The sequence below is a fragment of the Somniosus microcephalus genome, chromosome 27, assembly GCF_052327205.1.
Source record: "Somniosus microcephalus isolate GS21.2 chromosome 27, FLI_Smic_1.0, whole genome shotgun sequence".
Taxonomy (NCBI): Eukaryota; Metazoa; Chordata; class Chondrichthyes; order Squaliformes; family Somniosidae; genus Somniosus; species Somniosus microcephalus.
Genome location: NC_141013.1, coordinates 1826599 through 1847406, shown reverse-complemented (window position 1 = coordinate 1847406; position 20808 = coordinate 1826599). Strand labels below are relative to the sequence as shown.

Here is a 20808-nt window from a genome sequence, read left to right as displayed (position 1 = left end):
AAAGAGCAGGGGAGTTCTCCCTGGTGTCCTGGGGCCAATATTTATCATTCAACCAACATAACAAAATCAGATGATCTGATCATTATCACATTGCTGTTTGTGGGAGCTTGCTGTGTGCAAATTGGCTGCTGTGTTTCCTACATTACAACAGTGACTACACTTAAAGTACTTCATTGGCTGTCCTGCATTCATGAAAGGCACTATATAAATGCAAGCTCTTTCTTTCTACTGCGAGTCTGCTCAGACTTGTGTGAAATTCTGGTACTCCGCAGCAAACTGTACACCTGGGAAGTGTAGAAATTTACACAATTTGTCGAGGGATGTTAGCTCCTAAATCACACGACCTAAAAATGAGATACAAGAAAAGCACATTACTGGTTATCAGATTTTACTGACTGGCCAAAGAATGGGGGAAGGAAAAAATGGGATGAACTGGTTTAAACAGCAACAAGGAACTAATGGATGGCAAGACATCCATAATGGTATGAATAATAAATAAATCTTTGTTATCTACAGAGTGAAAAATAATCAGATATTCTTTCCATTTGTAGACTGGAATGTATTATATAAATAGTGTATAAAATAAGGCAGAATCGGGAAACATTCCCAACAGGGAACGATACAGCTTCAAAATCGGTGGGAAAAAAGCCCGAGGAACTCTAGGCTATAACTCCTGCTGGTTTGAGTCTGGCAGGTTACAGGTCATCTTAGAAAAGTTTAGAGGGCAAAGGGTAACTTAGTGTTAGTGCTTGAAAAGATTTCAATTTCAGGATATCCTGTAGGTACCACTGCCTCCCAGTAACACAAACCCCCATTAACAGACAGCTAACCAGATATATCTATCCATATAGTGCAATAGAAAGGTTCATTCTAGAATATTCTGTATTTGCATTATGAAAAATAAAAAGGTCTGTACATCAACGTATCTGAATCATGTCAATTTATGTTATTATCTGAAAGTTGGCTTTGGCTTTTTTTAGTATTTATATAAATTTATAGAAAATATTAAACATCTAACAAAATAAATAAACAGATCATCTAAATCATAATAGTTAATGATCATGTTTGAAAAGCTTTTTTTTTAAACATTTGCTCCTAGATTCATATATATATATATATATATATATATTATATATATATTTATTTTCTTCCAACTATAAACCAGGATCAGTAGTGCTCAGGGAGGAGGAGGGAGTGTTTCTTCCTACAGATCTGAAAAATAAACAGGATACATTTCACTACACGCTGAGGTTTTCTTCATGACGTCTTGCATTTCTTGGTGGCACAGATTTGTTTTGTGGGTCTCTCTGTGCAGGTGATCAGACAACCTCTGACCCAAACTGTTCCGTGATAAAGGGCCGAGGCAAACACACAGATACCCAGTACATTCCCAACACTGGAAGGAAGCAGATACTTGTTGGACTGAATTTTTAAAAATGTGTAGCAGATTTCTGCAGCAGCTGGTTGTGAGGTTCACACATAAACCGTTCTTTTTCGTCAGTCTTGCTGGGCAACTTTACACTGGAGCAGGATTACACAGCGTCAATCCAGTGTAAAAACATTCCAAAAACACACAGCCAAGTAGGAGCAAGACGTCCCATTTGGCTTTGCCTCATTACGGAGAAATCCAACAGAAAGTAGTGCAAAACTTGTACAAATGGCGATGAGTCTGATAATGTATGTGGGCGGCTCATGGCCTGGTCACTGCTTAGGAGGAGGACGGAGAGAGCGCAGCTTCTGTTCATCCAGACTCTTCCAATATTTGAAGTTAGTCGCCAAGTGCTGGATCAAATTGGGGAGGTCAGCGAATGCTATAATCAGAAATAAAAAAAAGTAAAGACTCAAATCGAAGAATCAACTATCAAGAAAGACTGAACAGGCTGGGGCTGTTTTTTGAGAAAGAGAGAAGTCTGAGGGGTGATCCGACAAAGGTCTTTAATCAGAAGGGGTTCAATAGGGTAGATGTAGAGAGGCGGCTCCCATTTGTGGGGGAGTCCTAAACTAGGGGCCATAAATATAAGATAGTCACTAATAAATCCAATAGAAATTCAGGAGAAACTTTACACAGAGTGGTGAGAATGTGGAACTCGTTACCACAAGGAGTAGTTGAGGCGAATAGCATAGATGCATTCAAGGGGAAGCTAGATAAACACATGAGGGAGGAAAGAATAGAGGGATGTGCTGATAGAGCTAGATGAAGTAAATAAAGTGGGAGGAGGCTCGTGTGGAGCATAGACACCGGCATAGACTGGTTGGGCCAAATGGCCTGTTTCTGTGTTGTATAATCCTATGTAATGCAGCGAGCACTTTAACAACAGACAGAGGGAAAGAACAGTTGTGTGCAGGAGGTGACAGAGAGCGATTGCTGCCTTGAAACTGTGCACCAATGGAAACAGGGTGCAAATGGGTTTAAGTAAAGGTATGACTTCTGCCTCAGTACCGATTCCTGAACATACAGTGGACACCAGGTAAACAGTACTACTACTACAACCCTTGCCACGTTTGTTTGATTCAGCTGTACACCCGATGGGTAAATGCATCACCTGGTGTGGTACAGAGCCGTAAAGACCAGAGGTTTAATCTGTGGCCTGTGTGGAGTTAGCCGATCTGGCGCTCCCTCTAAGTGGAGCTGCAGGAGGCCCATGGACACCTTACAATGGGATCCCTGCAACAATCAGCACTTTCAGAAGAGGAACGAGAGGAATGAGAGACTGTTCCGTGATAAAGGGCTGAGGCAAACACACAGATACCCAGTACATTCCCAATACTAGAAGGAAGCAGAGACTGCAAAATAGGGGGAGTGAAATAAAATGGCAAAACAAGTTTGTGAAGGACTAAAAATATTGTAAAGAAGTAATGATCAATAAAGGAATGTCAGAGTGGTTTATTGTAATTTTAATGACAATGTCACATCGTTTGAACTATAGACCATATTTACAGTTTTTGATGGGAGGGGAAGGTCTGTTAGGGGAAAATGAAAGACTTACCATCCCAGGCATCAAACATATCTGTTATAAAGTAATCAGTGAAGGAGATTTGAGACTTCGGGATGCTGCAGGTGTTTCTATCAAACACAGGCATTACCACAGGTAACCCTTGTCGTTTCTCCTCATCAGTCTGTGAAAGAGACAAAGATTTAAAGACCAGACAACAGAATGAAAGAGCTCAACTAATCTCGATAACATCTTATATGTCAAATAATACAATATTATACAGGAACATGGCAGCCATCGAGTTCACAGCTCAGCCCACTTTGGTAGAATGTGGTTTCTCTGTCCCCAGTTTTCTACAGTGGAGCAGAGCTGAGGGCAGCTGTTTCGCTGAAGGGAGGGATAAAGTAAAAATGTGACATGCCAGGGTCAGAGCAGTCACCTGGGTTGACTATCCGAAACTATATTTAATGAATTGGCCTCAACTGCCTTCTGTGGTAGGGAATTCCACAGGTTCACCACTCTCTGGGTGAAGAAATTCCTCCTCATCTCAGTCCTAAATGGCTTACCCCTTATCCTTAGCCTGTGACCCCTGGTTCTGGACTCTCCTGGCATCGGGAACATCCTTCCTGCATCTAGTCTGTCTAGTCCTGTTAGAATTTTATAAGTTTCAATGAGATCTCCTCATTCTTCTAAACTCTAGCGAATATAAGCCCAATCGATCCAATCTCTCCTCGTACGTCATTCCTGCCATCCCAGGTATCAGTCTGGTGAATCTTTGCTGCACTCCCTCCATGGCAAGAACATCCTTCCTCAGATAAGGCGACCAAAACTGCACACAATACTCAGGGTGTGGTCTCACCAAGGCCCTGTACAACTGCAGCAAGACATCCTTGCTCCGGTACTCGAATCCTCTCGCTATGAAGGCCAACATACCATTTGCCTTCTTAACCGCCTGCTGCACCTGCATGCTTACCTTCAGCGACTGGTGCACAAGGACACCCAGGTCTCGTTGTACTTCCCCTTTTCCCAATCAGATAATAATCTGCCTTCCTGTTTTTGCCACCAAAGTGGATAACCTCGCATTTATCCACATTATACTGCATCTGCCATACATCTGCCCAATCGCCCAACCTGTCCAAATCATACTGGATTTTCTCTGCATCCTCCTCACAGCACACTCGCAAACCCAGCTTTGTGTCGTCTGCAAACTTGGAGATATTACATCTAGCTCCCTCGTCTAGATCATTAATATATATTGTGAATAGCTGGGGTCCTAGCACCGATCCTTGCGGTACCCCACTAGTCACTGCCTGCCACTCGGAAAAAGACCCGTTTATTCCAACTCTTTGCTTCCTGTCTGCCAACCAGTTCTCTATCCAAGTCAGTACCTTACCCCCAATCCCATGTGCTTTAACTTTGCACGCTAATCTCTTATGCGGGACCTTATCGAAAGCCTTCTGAAAGTCCAAATACATCACATCCACTGGTTCTCCCTTATCTATTCTGTCACATCTTCAAAAAATTCCAGTAGATTAGTCAAGCATGATTTACCTTTTGTAAATCGATGTTGACTTTGTCCGATCCTGTCACTGTTTTCCAAGTGCTCTGCTATTACATCTTTTATAATGGACTCTAGCATTTTCCCCACTACCGATGTCAGGCTTGCCGGTCTATAATTCCCCGTTTTCTCTCTACCACCTTTTTTAAATAGTGGGGTTACATTAGCTACCCTCCAATTCATAGGAACTGTTCCAGAGTCTATAGAATTTTGGAAGATGACCAGCAATGCATCTACTATTTCTAGGGCCACTTCCTTAAGTACCCTAGGATGTAGATTATCAGGCCCTGGGGATTTATCGGCCTTCAATCCCTAACACCATTTCCCTACAAATACTGATTTCATTCAGAGGAATTTCTCCAATAAGAGGAATTCCCTCCCCAAACAGAAAAACCCCAAAAGGCACTCTTTCAAAGGCACTGACGAGTTACTAACAGCCACAGATACTGGGAATAGGTTAACAGCTGATTGAAGAAATGTGCGAATCTGTGTGGGGAGTATCGTGATTTGTGTTGCTGCAATCAGACCTGAAATAAGATTCGAAGAGGCTGAGCAACTGGGCGGTCCTGTGATTTGGATAGTTTTGTTTACAGTGATACTCTTACAGTTTCAGATTTCTTTTAAAAGAACTGAGCGAAAAAGCATAGAGAGTAAACAATCTTTCGACTTGTATCTGTATATCGCCTTTAATTCAAGATTTCCCAAGGTATTTCAGGAAGTAAAAACATTTGCCAAGCAGTATGGGAACTAGGTGGTGACTGCAGGCAGGGTCAGATTATTGGGCTTTGAGGGGTGGGTTTGAAGGGCAAGAGGGAGGGGCTAAGAGAGTGTCCAGGAGTGGTGGGTGAGATATTTGAAGTCACTGCCAGTGAAGCTGGAAGGGGAGGGGTGGCCAGGCAGGGAGAGGAGATACAAAAGGAACCAGAGTCGTACTTTTTGTACTTAAGTTTGTATTTTGCAACAACTGCGGTTGCTATTCCCATTTTACTATATTTTAATATAAATCGACGTTTGTAAGGACCAGAGGAGAAAGTAAATAAAAAATTCAGCCTCTTACCTGAGCAAAGTACTCCTCTGAAATACGCCCAGCCCACTCAATACAGAGGTCCAGGGGTCGGCAGGGATTGGAGATATCCGCACATTTTATTAACATACGCTTGATCAGAATTCGGTTTTCAGGAGAGGTGAGGATGGTATTGGATGCATCTTCATCGCTGCTACCATTCTGCAATGAAAACAATGAGGGAGCGCTGCACAGTACTAAGCAAAACAGACACCACTCAAAGCACAAGAACTGGGCAGTTTGGAGATATACTATAGCTGAGCTTTGTATTCTAACATCTCCTTATTCACTGGTTACTGAAATAGTTTCTGAAACTGAGGGAAAGATACAAATCTGAATTCTTAGTGTTAATGCCAATCGAACAATTTGTTTCCTTGCATAAAATCCAAATTTACGCACTGCAGCCTCAATGCCCACCTCCCCGACAATGAGCGTAGAAGATTGCTGCACTGGGATCCTGCTCAGCACCTCTCCCCTCTTTGATGGAGATACCGTGCAATTTGGGAGGGAGGGATGCGAGTTTCTCAGCCTAAAAACAGGTTCTCTCTGGAAAGATAGAATCCGGCTGTCTAAATGGTTTCTGAAACTTGGGAGTTAGCTTCTGTATCTTTGGCTCTGCATGAAATATACTAGAATGAAGCCAGAACTGCTGATTAATAACAGACATACGCACTGGGAAAATAATCACTGAACACCCCATGTGGTAGAAGAAATTAATAAAGCAACATGACCTAATTAGGATAGTTTCAACAAAGGCAGCCCTTGACAGACACCACAGGTGGCCATCCGCATGCATTATGGAACTTTTGTTCATTGTTCAGTGAAGTGCCCTATTTTCTCAAGGGTGAGACGGCATTTCAAAGGGTTTTGTGGGTGTAAGAATCAGACACTTTGAATATATCAGTTATTTACGGCATTGACCTGGCTGTATCAAATACTAAGGCAAGACTTGACTCTATGGGTAGGAACACCTACATAATTCTGGGAAAGACCAACAGGTACAGATAAGATTAGGTGACTACTTTCCTTTCTGAGAACAGTTCATCTATTGTAAATCGTTTAAATAAGTAATAGACAAAGAAAATAAATTTAGCCTCTTCATGAGCTGGTTCAAAGCCCCTGTTATTTGAACATAAGAACATAAGAAATAACAGCAGGAGTCGGCCATATGGCCCCTCAAGCCTGCTCTGCCATTCAATGAGATCATGGCTGATCTTATACCTCAAATCCACCTTCCTGCACTAACCCCATAGCCACTGATTCACTTAATATCCAAAAATCTATCGATCTCTGTCTTGAATATACTCAACGACTGAGCCTCCACAGCCCTCTGGGGTGGAGAATTCCAAAGAGTCACCACCCTCTGAGTGGAGAAATTTCTCCTCATCTCAGTCCTAAATGGCCGACCCCTTATTCTGAGACTGTGACCCCTGGTTCTAGACTCCCCAGCCAGAGGAAACATCCTCCCTGCATCTACCCTGTCAAGTTCTGTAATAATTTTGTATGTTTCAATGAGATCACCTCTCATTCTTCTAAACTTTGGAGAATATAGGCCTAGTCCACTCAATCTCTCCTCATAGGACAATCCCTCCACCCCAGGAATCAGTCTGGTGAACCTTTGTTGCACTCCCTCTATGGCAAGTATATCCTTCCTTAGGTAAGGAGACCAAAACTGTACACAATACTCCAGGTGTGGTCTCACCAGGGCCCTATATAATTACAGTAAGACGTCTTTACTCTTATACTCAAATACTCTTGGAATAAAGGCCAACATACCATTTGCTTTCCTAATTGCTTGCTGTACCTGCATGTTAACTTTCAGTGATTCATGTACAAGGACACCCAGGTCCCTCTGAACTCCAGCATTTCCCAATCTCTCACCATTTAAAATATACTCTGATTTTCTATTTTTCCTACCAAAGTAGATAACTTCACATTTCTCCACATTATATTCCATTTGCCATGTTCTTGTCTACTCACTTAGCCTGTCTATATCCCCTTGAAGCTTCTTTGCATCCTCCTCACAACTTACATTCCCACCCAGCTTTGTATCATCAGCAAACTTGGATATATTACATTTGGTCCCCTCATCCAAATCATTGATGTAGATTGTGAATAGCTGAGGCCCAAGCACTGATCCTTGCGGTACCCCACTAGTTGCAGCCTGCCAACCTGAAAATGACCCGTTTATTCCTACTCTCTGTTTTCTGTCCTTCAACCAATCCTCAATCCATGCTAGTATATTACCCCCAATTCCACGAGCCCTAATTTTGTTTAATAACCTCTTGTGCGGCTCCTTATCAAATGCCTTCTGAAAATCCAAATACACCACACCCACTGGTTCCCCCTTATCTATTCTGCTAGTTACAACCTCAAAAAGCTCTAATAGATTCGTCAAACACGATTTCCCTTTCATAAATCCGTGTTGACTCTGCCCAATCCTATTATTATTTTCTAAGTGCCCTGTTACCACATCCTTAATACAGGAAACTTTGTGATATCCGGCACTGACGGGACCGAGCTGTTGCCGTCCCATCAAAACTGTCGGACAAACCAGCGGTAATGTTAAAACATACGGAGCTTTTGAGCTCCGTATCTAGCAACAAACCCTGTGCTTCTAAACAGTCGTCCGTAGCTTGCAAGCGTCTCTGTAGCTAAGCAACAGCTTTAGCTAGACCTTGCAGAGCCTGACTGGTGAAAAAAAGGCAACAAAAAGAAAAAAAACTTACTGAACCGACTCCTGAATTTTGCCGGTGGATCGAGCATTCCGGACAGTTAACCTCCGGATAAACCAAAGTTTCCTGTAATAGATTTGAGCATTTTCCCTACTACTGATGTCAGGCTAACTGGTCTGTAGTTCCCCATTTTCTCTCTCCCTCCTTTCTTAAATAGTGGGGTTACACTTGCTACCTTCCAATCTGCAGAAACTGTTCTAGAATCTATGGAATTTTGGAAGATGACAACCAATGCATCCACTATCTCTATAGCCACCTCTTTCAAAACCCTAGGATGTAATCCATCAGGTCCAGGGGATTTATTGGCTTTCAGTCCCATTAATTTCTCCAGTACTTTTTTTTACTAATACTAATTTCTAACAGTTCCTCATTCTCGCTAGACCCTTGGTTCTCCACTATTTCCGGGAGATTTTTTGCGTCTTCTTCCGTGAAGACAGACGTTATAAGCCTCTTCCTTTGATCTAATACTATCTTTAACTTCTCTTGTTAGCCACGGTTGGACCACTTTTCCTGTGGGGTTTTTGTGCCTTAAAGGAATGTATATTTATTGTAAATTATGTATTAATTCTTTAAATGCTAGCCATTGCTTCTCGGCCGTCATACCTTTTAATGTAGTTTCCCAATCTACCTTAGCCAACTCTGCCCCTCATACCTACGTATTTTGCTTTGTTTAGATTTAAGACCCTAGTTTCAGATTTAACTAAATCACTTTCAAACTTAATATAATATTCTATCATATTAAAGGCCCCTTTACTACAATGCTATTAATTAACACTTTCTCATTGCATAATACTAGATCTAAAATAGCCTGTTCCCTAGTTGGTTCCTCAACATACTGATCTGGAAAACTACCTTGAATACATTCCATGAATTAGTCCTCCACACTATTACTGCAAATATGGTTTGCCCAGTCTATGTAGATTAAAGTACCCCATGATTACTGAACGGACTTGAACAACTGGCTGTTAGTCATTCAGAACTGCTCCATTTCTGTGGACAAACTGGTTTAGCAGCTTAATTTCCCCCCGCTACAAGATATGTCCGATACTGATCGTCTGAAGCGACGGGAGCATGTAGTGGAAATCGTAAAATCAAATTCGATAAACAAGCTGGTCTATTGTTTTCCAAAGGCACGCTATCCCAGGTTGCTCTAGGCAGACGGTCTCACTGCTGTTTTTAGTGTCCCTCGCCTCTGTGTCAGAAGGTTGTGGGTTCAAGTCCTGCTCCAGAGACTAGAGCACAAAATCTAGGCTGACACTCCAGTGCAGTACTGAAGGTGTGCTGCACTGTCAGCAATGCTGTCTTTCAGATGAGACGTTAAACAGAAGCCCCATCTCTCCTCTCATGTGGACATAAAAGATCCCATGGCACTATTTCGAAGAAGAGCAGGGGAGTTCTTTCCAATATGTCCCGGCCAATATTTATTCCTCAATCAACATCACAAACAGATTATCTGGTCATTATCACATTGCTGTTTGTAGGAGCTTGCTGTGCGCAAATTAGCTGCCGCGTGTCCTACATAAGGCTTAGAGGGTGCGGAATTCTTAAAGTGCATCCAGGAGAGCTTTTTGAGCCAGCATGTAGAAAGTCCTACAAGAGAGGGGGCGGTACTGGACCTAATTCTAGGGAATGTAGCCAGGCAAGTGGTAGAAGTGTCAGTAGGAGAGCATTTTGGTGACAGTGACCATAATTCGGTGAGATTTAAGGTAGTCATGGAAAAGGACAAAGATGGACCTTAAATAATGGTTCTAAATTGGGGGAAGGCCGATTTTAATATGATAAGGCAAGATCTGGCCAAAGTGGACTGGGATCAGCTACTTGTAGGAAAATCCACATCGGAGCAGTGGGAGTCATTCAGAAAGGAAATAGAGAGAGTCATGGTAGCAAAAACAGGAAGGCAGATTATTATCTGAATGGCAATAGATTGGGAGAAGGGGAAGTGCAACGAGACCTGGGTGTCCTTGTGCACCAGTCGCTGAAGGTAAGCATGCAGGTGCAGCAGGCGGTTAAGAAGGTATGTTGGTCTTCGTAGCGAGAGGGTTTGAGTGCAGGAACAAGGATGTCTTGCTGCAGTTGTACAGGGCCTTGGTGAGACACATCTTGAGTATTGTGTGCAGTTTTGGTCGCCTTATCTGAGGAAGGATGTTCTTGCCATGGAAGGAGTTCAGCGAAGATTCACCAGGCTGATACCTGGGATGGCAGGAATGACGTATGAGGAAAGATTGGATCGATTGGGCTTGTACTCGCTGGAGTTTAGAAGAATGAGAGGGGATCTCATTGAAACTTATAAAATTCTGACAGGACTAGACAGACTAGATGCAGGAAGAATGTTCCCGATGGTCGGGGAGTCCAGAACCAGGGGTCACAGTCTAAGGATAAGGGGTAGGCCATTTAGGACAGAAATGAGGAGGAATTTCTTCACCCAGAGAGTGGTGAACCTGTGGAATTCTCTACCACAGAAGGCAGTAGAGGCCAATTCATTAAATATATTCAAGAAGGAGTTGGATATATTTCTCAAGGCTAAAGGGATCAAGGGGTATGGGGAGAAGGCAGGGACAGGGTACTGATTTTGGATGATCAGCCATGATCGCATTGAATGGCGGAGCAGGCTCGAGGGGCCGAATGGCCTACTCCTGCTCCTGTCTTCTATGTTTCTATGTAACATGTTCCCGTAAAGGTCAAGGGTGGGACCAACAAGCCCAGGGAAATCTGGATGTCAAGGGATATACAAGAATGGATTAGAAAAAAAAGTGAGGCTTTTGGCAGATACAAAAGACTAAAGCAGTGGAAGCCCTAGAGGAGTATAGAAAGTGCAGGGGGATACTTACAAAAGAAATTAGGAGAGCGAAGAGGGGGCATGAAAAAACACTGGCGGGCAAAATAAAGGAAAATCCCAAGGTGTTTTATAAGTATATTAAGGGCAAGAGGATAACCAGGGAAAGAGTAGGGCCCATTAGGGACCAAAGTGGGAATCTGTGTGTAGAGCCAGAAGATGTGGGTGAGGTTTTAAATGAATATTTTGCATCTGTGTTCACTATGGAGAAGGACGATGTGGGCATAGAAATCAGGCAGGGGGATTGTGATATACTTGAACAAATTAGTATTGAGAGGGAGGAGGTACTAGCGGTTTTAGCAGGCTTAAAAGTGGATAAATCCCCAGGCCCAGACGAGATGTATCCCAGGCTGCTGTGTGAGGCAAGAGAAGAGTTTGCAGGGGCTCTGACACAAATTTTCAGATCCTCTCTGGCCACAGGGAAGGTGTCAGAGGACTGGAGGACAGCTAACGTAGTACCATTATTCAAGAAGGGTAGTAGGGATAAACCAGGGAATTATAGGCCAGTGAGCCTAACATCAGTGGTAGGGAAATTATTGGAAAAAATTCTGAGGGACAGAATTAGTCTCCACTTGGAGAGGCAAGGCTTAATCAAGGATAGTCAGCATGGCTTTGTCAGGAGAGATCATGTCTCACCAATTTGATTGAATTTTTCGAGGGGGTGACTAGGTGCATGGATGTGTAAGAATTCGCAATAATTTACAGTTCTGAAGATTCATTTTTTTGATTAAAGAATCCCTGGGCGTTGTGCTTTTAAATTTCCAGGGATAAAAATGGCTGTCGCACCACATGGCCGAAGACAAAGGGGCTTGGAATGCAGCTTTGTGTGTCTGGAAGTAAGGTTCAATGAAGACAAAGGACAATGCTTTGTTTACAAAGCAATCGAATGCTATTAGCATTTGTTTGTATATCGAGTGGATACATCTAAACTGCAGAAGAGGCTTTTGTATCTTGAATGGGATCCGTTTAAGAATTGAACGGGTCTAAATCACCTAGCATGCTGGCCAATAGAGCAGTTGTATTTCCCTTTTGTTTTAGCCCAGGGAGCTCCGGAAGACACATTAATCCAGTCCAACCACTCTGAGTTAGCCAATCACAGCTTTCTCTTGTGTATTGGACCCTTTGGGCGGGGAATTTTGCACACAGCCCTGGCAAGGCAGAATGGCAGGGGCCTCACCAGGTATAAAGATAGCTGCTGAGAAGCTAGCTCTCTCTCTTACTTTGCTGGACCACAGGTGAGCAGGGTGTTCTGACTCCTCAACAAGGCAACCTAGCAGGAGTTTGGGGTGGTGATTTGAGGGTAATTGCTAAGATTGTTTAAATAACATTGTAGTCATTTTATTCCTCGTTTTCGCCGTCTGCAACCCCCCTGTTATATAGTTTTAATGTAATTACTGTGTTCGTGTGGGATAGTTTGATATTTTGATTATAGTTTCTTTTAGTTAATAAAACTTGATTTTTTTCTCTCATCCAAACCACGTGTCTGTTTTAATATCAATAATTATAAGCCCTGCAGTCAGAACTGGAAGGTGGGGTAGCGATTCGAAACCGCTGTTTTAAAATTGGTTTTATTGGAATTGGTCTGAGTGCAGGCAAAGGCTGCAAGACCAGGAAAATTACTTTAAACCAGTTTAAAGAAGCCCCAGCCCTACAGATGAGGGTAGTGCAGTTGATGTAGTCTACATGGACTTCAGTAAGGCTTTTGACAAAGTCCCACATGGGAGACTGATCAAGAAGGTAAGAGCCCATGGGATCCAGGGCAATTTGGCACATTGGATCCAAAATTGGCTTAGTGGCAGGAAGCAGAGGGTGATGGTCGAAGGTTGTTTTTGTGACTGGAAGCCTGTGTCCAGTGGTGTACCGCAGGGATCGGTGCTGGGTCCTTTGCTGTTTGTAGTGTACATTAATGATTTAGATATGAATGTAGGAGGTATGATCAGTAAGTTCGCAGATGACACGAAAATTGGTGGAGTGGTAAGTAGTGAGGAGGGAAGCCTCAGGCTACAGGACGATAGACAGGTTGGTCAGATGGGCAGAACAGTGGCAAATGGAATTTAACCCTGAAAAGTGTGAGGTGATGCATTTTGGGAGGACTAACAAGGCAAAGGAATACACAATGAATGGTAGGACCCTAGGAAGGACAGAGGATCAGAGGGACCTTGGTGTGCATGTACATAGATCCCTGAAGGCAACAGGACAGGTAGATAAGGTGGTTAAAAAGGCATATGGGATACTTGCCTTCATTAGCTGAGGCATAGAATATAATAGCAGGGAGGTTATGATGGAGCTGTACAAAACGCTAGTTAGGCCACAGCTTGAATACTGTGTGCAGTTCTGGTCGCCACACCATAGGAAGCATGTGATTGCATTGGAGAGGGTGCAGAGGAGATTCACCAGGATGTTACCTGGGCTGGAGCGCTTCAGCTATGAAGAGAGACTGGACAGGCTGGGGTTGTTTTCCTTAGAGCAGAGAAGGCTGAGGGGGGACCTGAGTGAGGTGTACAAAATTATGAGGGGCATAGATAGGGTAGATAGAAAGGAACTTTTCCCCTTAGTAGAGGGGTCAATAACCAGGGGGCATAGTTTCAAGGTAAAGGGCAGGAGGTTTAGAGGGGATTTGAGGAAAAACTTTATCACCCAGAGGGTGGTTGAAATCGGGAACTCACTGCCTGAAAGAGTGGTAGAGGCAGGAACCCTCACAACATTCAAGAAGCATTTAGATCAGCACTTGAAACGCCATAGCATACAAGGCTACGGACCAAGTGCTGGAAAATGGGATTAGAATAGGTAGGGCTTGATGGCCGGCGCAGACACAATAGGCCGAAGGGCCTCTTTCTGTGCTGTATAACTCTATGGGGGAGAAATTGGGTATAGCCCCGTTTGGGGCGCTAGTTCTGGCGAAGCGCAAAGCCTAGCGCCAGTTGCGATTTAGCGCCATCTGGCGCGATATTGGGTTGTAGCACCCCTAAAGGTGATTGCGGCGCTAAATGCTACAAGGCGCTAACCCGGCGGCGCAACCCAATTTCGCGGCAGCGGGGCGCAGCGAGGGTGCTGTCAATAATCACTTTCCCTGAGACACAGTGGCGCCGGCCAGCTCTTAAAGGGGCAGGTCAATTGGCATCACCAGACACACTCACTGCCTTGTAGGCCTTCAAAGCGGTGGGAGCCTACCTGTGGCGCACCAGCCTAGCAAGACATGGAAAGGGTGAGGCAGAGGGCGGAACGACTCACTGATGGGGCATTGGATGCTTTGGTTGGCGCAGTGGAATCAAGGCCAAGGAAGATGGTCGGAATGTGATTTATGTTTTGGACAGTCTCCCGGGTGTGAGGGTCAGTTATGTGTCAGTGTATTAGTTTTGCTTTCTGTTGTCATAGCTTTCTCATGTTTGAAGGAACCACATTTTGTTTAATGAAACACTTTCTTCATTTACAATGGCCATGCCTGCTATTTACATGCATCTTGCCCTTCACAGGCTTGGGGGTATCAGACCGGTTCCATTCCTGTTCTTGGAATGGCAGCAAGCATTCCGTGAGAGGGGCCTAGAAGCTACTTCTGATCAGCCTCTGACGCGCAGCCTGAGAAGAGCTGCTCGCGTAGAAGTTCAGGCCAGCAGGCATCTTCTCAGCCACCAACAGAGATGTCCTGCACCTTATCTGAGGCTGCAGATCTGGCTGAAGCAGCTGGCACAGCTCAGTCACCACCTCCTTTCTAAATGGCAGCCTTCTGACACACTGCTCCTCTGGCATGTTCATGTAGGAAAACTGCTGTCGGAAAACCCTGCCAGCGTATGGTCTGCTGTGGCGACGTCTGTTGGCCCTCCTCCGTCTGGCCATGCCCGCCCCCCTCTCCCAGCATCTCAGTGCCCTTTCCAGATGATTCAGCAGCAGGACGTTCCCCTCCAATGCAGCCTCCATAATAAGTGCCCACAGGAAGGTTCCCCATTGTCAAGGCTCACCAACAGCAAGGTGATGGTCAGAAGGCTGAAGATCGTCTGCCTGCGCTGGCTCAGTGGTCAAATGGCTCTCAGTGTGCAGCTCAGCAACTCTTTGTAGCTCTCGAGGAAGTTGTGCTCCAAAAATGGCTGCCGCTTTTAAACCACACCAGTCCCCTTTAAATAACGCTCCTCCAGCCCGAGAGCGACTTGGTAAGGTCCAGGTAAGCTGTCACTATTAGCGCCAGGCGCTACGGAGGGGGGTGCCACTGAATTTCCGGTCCAGGGCACCCAAAAGGCGTTGCACACTCAAATGACGTCATAATCAGCCTGCGCCCATGAGCGGGCGCTAAGATTTAGCGCCGGCGCTAAATGCATGCTCAATATGGGGCTCGGCGTCTTGCGCCCGCCCGGAAATTGGCTAGCGCCCCATTTCTCAGCCTCTTTAGGCGTTAATCGGTGGCGCTAACAACCGAATTTCTCCCCCTATGACACTATTACAACAGTGACTACACTTTTAAAAAAAAGTACTTCATTGGCTGTAAAGCGCTTTGGGACGCCTGGTGGTCGTGAAAGGTGCTATATAAATGCAAGTCTTTCTTTCTTTCTATAGGAGTTGCCTTTCATGTTGGGCCTGAGAAAGTATCTGGAAAAGTTCGATGCATAGCAAAGGATGTCCCCAACGTCTTTGGATGATGTCCTCTACGAAGAAGTGAATGTAGCCAGTCATTCAAAGCATGTGGGCGTCACTGGCCAGGCCAGCATTTAGTGCCCATCTCCAGTTGCCCTGAGAAGGTGGTGGCGGGCCTTCTTCTTAAACCGCTGCAGTCTGTGTGGTGAAGGTGTTATTCTTTGTCACGGTTTGATACAACTGAGAGGGGCGCTAGGCTACTTTAGAGGGCAGTTAAGAGTCAACCATATAGGCTAGACCAGGTAAGGATGGCAGGTTTCCTTCCCCAAAGGTTTTTACAATAATCCGACAACTAGTTACATGGTCCCCAATGTTGGCCGAGTCAGTTAAAATGTCTAACATTGTAATTTAGAAATTTAAAAATCTAGCCTTTTGGTAAATATTTAACATAATAAATTGCCTTTGATCACTGACATTGGGATTATGTGAAGTCCCCAAGCAGTGGATTCCTCACTGCGGTGTGAAAGCTGCAGGCTGCCTGTAACATTCTGCAGAGGGCGAAATCTTTTATGGGACCCCCTCTCACAGCGTTTAACCATCACTGGTCCAGTCTCAGCCACAAACTCTCAGCACAGCCAGAATCCGTACGATTGCAAAGTTTTTCCACTTGTGGAAATTCAGCCGCTGCATTTGTGTGACCCTGAGCTGTTGCCATTTTTGTTTAGACAAAGAAACCTATCCATGAAGCTCGGGGAGGGAGGTGGAGACGAGAGGGGAGAAACTAAAGACTAAAAAATTGAATTCTTATCACAGAATCACAGAAACCCCACAGTGCAGATAGAGGCCATTTCGGCCCATCGAGCCTGCACCGACACATATCCCACCCGATCCCCGTAACCCCTACACCAACACATATCCCACCCTATCCCCGTAACCCCACGTATTTAATCCCCCTAACACTAAGGGTCAATTTATCATAGCCAATCAACCTAACCCGCACATCTTTGGACTGTGGGAGGAAACCGGAGCACCCGGAGGAAACCCACGCAAACACGGGGAGAATGTGCAAACTCCACACAGACAGTCACCCGAGGCCGGATTCGAACCCGGGTCCCTGGCGCTGTGAGGCAACAGTGCTAACCACTATGCCACCGTGCTTATATTTTAGAAAGTTTACAGCCAGTCCATTGACATCTGGCCACCAGCTCCAGACAAACCTGACCCGGACCCCAACCCGGAGTGCAGCCGTTTAAAGCCCAACCGTGACGGGGTTAATCGTGTAGATTCTGCATCACCACACAGTGTTAACACAACCCAGAATCTGCTCAGGAAAACTGATGAATCACGACTGCCTAACTAGAGATGACTCTCTCCAGTGGCAGAGACATGGGGAACGTGCTCAGAAAATATCCTGTTCCCAAGTTAACGCAGATTTTTAGTTTTCCTATGCATTATTTCACAAAGCCCAACGGATGCATGGCTGATTAGCATGGGATGGTACAATCATTCATAACCGTCTAGGTATAAATTGTTAATTTGTTTTTCTCCAGGGGCAGAGTAGTTTGTTGTAAAATCCTCATTTGACAATTTGCTGCAGAAACAATTAACCTTTATTTATTTCCACATTCATTTCCATGCATCTCAACAACTCACAAAGGCACACAACTGCAGTCCTTGCTAACAGTCCCCCTACCAGAACTGACTGTCACAGTTCCAAACATTGAAAGTGTTGCAATTACACTGGGTTGTGAAGGCAAGTTTTCAGAGAGCGAGCGGGAGGGCAGGGGCTCCGAGGATTTCCCACATAAACAAATTGTTACTTTTCTCACTTCAATGTTACACAGGCAACTTGAGGGAAGGGAAGTCCAAGTAGGATCAGCATAACCCTCAGCTGCTGCTGACACCTTCCAGCTGCTGTTAGAAGCAACACCTGTTAGATACCTGGGAGCAGGTCATCTGCCTGCCACCTAATGTATACGGCTTCCTCTACCCGTTACCTCCACCTATGTCACGCACGTGCGTACGCATGCACACTACGCTCATCAGCCATTAAGCACTCAGAGGGGTTTAAACATTCCAGTAATTCAGTAAATTGAGAATTACTCAGCTGCAACTCATGACTGGAGCTCTGACCTGTAGTCCTGAAATCAAACAAAACAATCTTGATTTTTAGTTTTCCTATGCATTAACCCTTTAGATTCCAATAATTTAAGAAATGGCCTTTAGAGAGTGGAACACCACAGTATACAAAACATTGCTGCCATTTAATCCGCTCTGCGTCATTGTGACCCCATGATTTAATCGGGGGTTGAGCATCTAGCGCTGTCCTTGTGAGCAGTTCTGGATGTTGCAGAATGTCTCATCATACTTACCCCAGAGCTGTTCTCCTCCAGTCCAGCCAAAGGCTTGTTGATGCTGTTTACAAATTTGTTGACGTGTTCAAAGTGCTTTGTCATCTCTGTTGCCAGGACCATGTCGATAATAGCTTGTCGGAGTGTCCGGTACTCATTCCTGCCCAAAACAACATTCATTCTCAATTCAACAACAAACGTGCATTTATACAGCACTTTTAACATAGGAAAACGTCCCAAGATACTTCACAGGAGCCAAATCAGACACCGAGCCACATAAAGAGATATTGCGACAGGTGACCAAAAGGTAGGTTTTAAGCAGCATCTTGAAAGGAGAGGTGGAGAGGTTTAGAAAGGGAATTCCAGAGCTTAGGGCCTAGATGGCTGACGGCACAGCCGTCAATGATGGGGCGAAGTGAGTGGGGGATGCTCAAGAGGCCAGAATTGGAGGAACTCAGAGATCTCGGAGGGTTGTAGAGCTGGAGGAGATTATAGAGATAGGGAGGGACGAGGCCATGAACACATGGATGAGAATTTTAATATTGAGAGGTTGCTGGACTGAGAGCCAATGTAGGTCAGCGAACACAGGGCCGATGGGTGAGCAGGACTTGGTGCGAGTTAGGATAAGGGCAGCAGAGTTTTGGATAAGCTGAAGTTTACAGAGGGTGCAAGGTGGGAGGCTGGCCCGGAGAGCATTGGAATAGTCGAATCTGCAGCAACATCCAAAAGAAAAACTACAACAGATTCTAACTTGATCTTACCAATTAAAAAAAATACAGCACTGGTGAGTTCTACCCAATGCCCAAAAGCACATGGAAAAACCAAATCTAATTGCCATGAGAAGACAGAGCACGAGATTAACATAGAAACATAGAAGATAGGAACAGGAGTAGGCCATTCGGCCCCTCGAGCCTGCTCCGACATTCAATGCGATCATGGCTGATCATCCAAATTCAGTACCCTGTTCCTGCTTTCTCCCCATATCCCTTGATCCTTTTAACCTTAAGAAATATATCCAACTCCATCTTGAATATATTTAATGAATTGGCCTAAACTGCCTCCTGTGGTAGAGAATTACACAGGTTCACCACTCTCTGGGTGAAGAAATTCCTCCTCATCTCTGTCCTAAATGGCTTACCCCTTATCCTTAGACTGTGACCCCTGGTTCTGGACTCCCCGACCATCGGGAACATCCTTCCTGCATCTAGTCTGTCCAGTCCTGTCAGAATTTTATAAGTTTCAATGAGATCCCCTCTCATTCTTCTAAACTCCAGTGAGTACATGCCCAATCGACACAATCTCTCCTCATACGTCATTCCTGCCATCCCAGGTATCAGCCTGGTGAATCTTCGCTGAACTCCTTCCATGGCAAGAATGTCCTTCCTCAGATAAGGCGACCAAAACTGCACACAATACTCAAGATGTGGTCTCACCAAGGCCCTGTACAGCTGCAGCAAGACATCCTTGTTCCTGTACTCAAACCCTCTCACTACGAGGGCCAACATACCTTTTGCCTTCTTAACCACCTGCTGCACCTGCATGCTTACCTTCAGCGACTGGTGCACAAGGACACCCAGGTCTCATTGCACTTCCCCTTCTCCCAAGCTATTGCCGTTCAGATAATAATCTGCCTTCCTGTTTTTGACACCAAAGTGGATAACCTCACATTTATCCACGTTATATTGCATCTGCCATGTTTCTGCCCAATCACCCAACATGTCCAAATCATCCTGGAGTTTCTCGACATCCTCCTCACAGCACACATGCCCACCCAGCTTTGTGTCGTCTGCAAATTTGGAGATATTACATCTAGTTCTCTTGTCCAGATCATTTATATATATTGTGAATAGCTGGGGTCCAAGGACCAATCCCTGCGGTACCCCACTAATCACTGCCTGCCATTCGGAAAAAGACCCGTTTATTCCAACTCTTTGCTTTCTGTCCGCCAACCAGTTCTCTATCCAAGTCAATACCTTGCCCCCAATCCCATGTGCCTTAACTTTACACGCTAATCTCTTATGCGGGACCTTATCGAAGGCCTTCTGAAAGTCCAGATACACCACATCCACTGGTTCTCCCTTATCTGTTTTACCAGTTACATCCTCAAAAATTCCAGTAGATTAGTCAAGCACGATTTACCTTTTGTGAATCCATGTTGACTTTGTCCTATCCTGTCACTGTTTTCCAAGTGCTCTGCTATTACATCTTTTATAATGGACGCTAGCATTTTCCCCACTACCGATGTCAGGCTTACCGGTCTGTAATTCCCCGTTTTCTCTCCACCACCTTTTTTGAATAGTGGGATAACATTAGCTACCCTCCAATCCATGGGTACTGTTCCAGATTCCATCGAATGTTGGAAGATGATCAGCAATGCATCTACTATTTCTAGGGCCACTTCCTTAAGTACCCTAGGATGTAGATTATCAGGCCCTGGGGATTTATCGGCCTTCAATCCCATCAATTTCCCTAACACCATTTCCCTACAAATACTGATTTCGTTCAGTTCCACCCTTTCATCAGACCCTATGTTCCCCGGCAGCTCTGGGATGTTATTTGTGTCCTCCTTTGTGAAGACACAACCAAAATATGTATTTAGTTGGTCTGCCATTTCTTTGTTCCCCATTATAAATTCCCCTGATTCTGACTGCAAGGGACCTACACTTGACTTCACCAATCTTTTTCTCTTCACATATCTATAAAAGCTTTTACAGTCAGTTTTTATGTTCCCTGCAAGCTTACTCTCATATTCTATTTTCCCCTTCTTAATTA

The 20808-nt window shown here is 44.7% G+C and overlaps 1 protein-coding gene across 2 annotated transcripts in view; it reads right to left on the bottom strand.

The window, feature by feature from the left end:
* Positions 1–925: 925 nt before the first annotated feature.
* The window catches only part of pde8a (phosphodiesterase 8A), a 204699-nt gene continuing 184816 nt past the window's right edge, over positions 926–20808 (bottom strand). For both annotated transcript variants that reach the window (XM_085968311.1, XM_085968312.1), the window contains 4 exons: positions 18058–18196; positions 5549–5716; positions 2988–3117; positions 926–1811 (listed from right to left, as the gene is read on the bottom strand). In XM_085968311.1, the coding sequence (XP_085824437.1) occupies positions 1702–1811; positions 2988–3117; positions 5549–5716; positions 18058–18196 (547 nt within the window). In that variant the 3' untranslated portion in view covers positions 926–1701. The remainder of the gene's footprint in view (positions 1812–2987; positions 3118–5548; positions 5717–18057; positions 18197–20808) is intronic.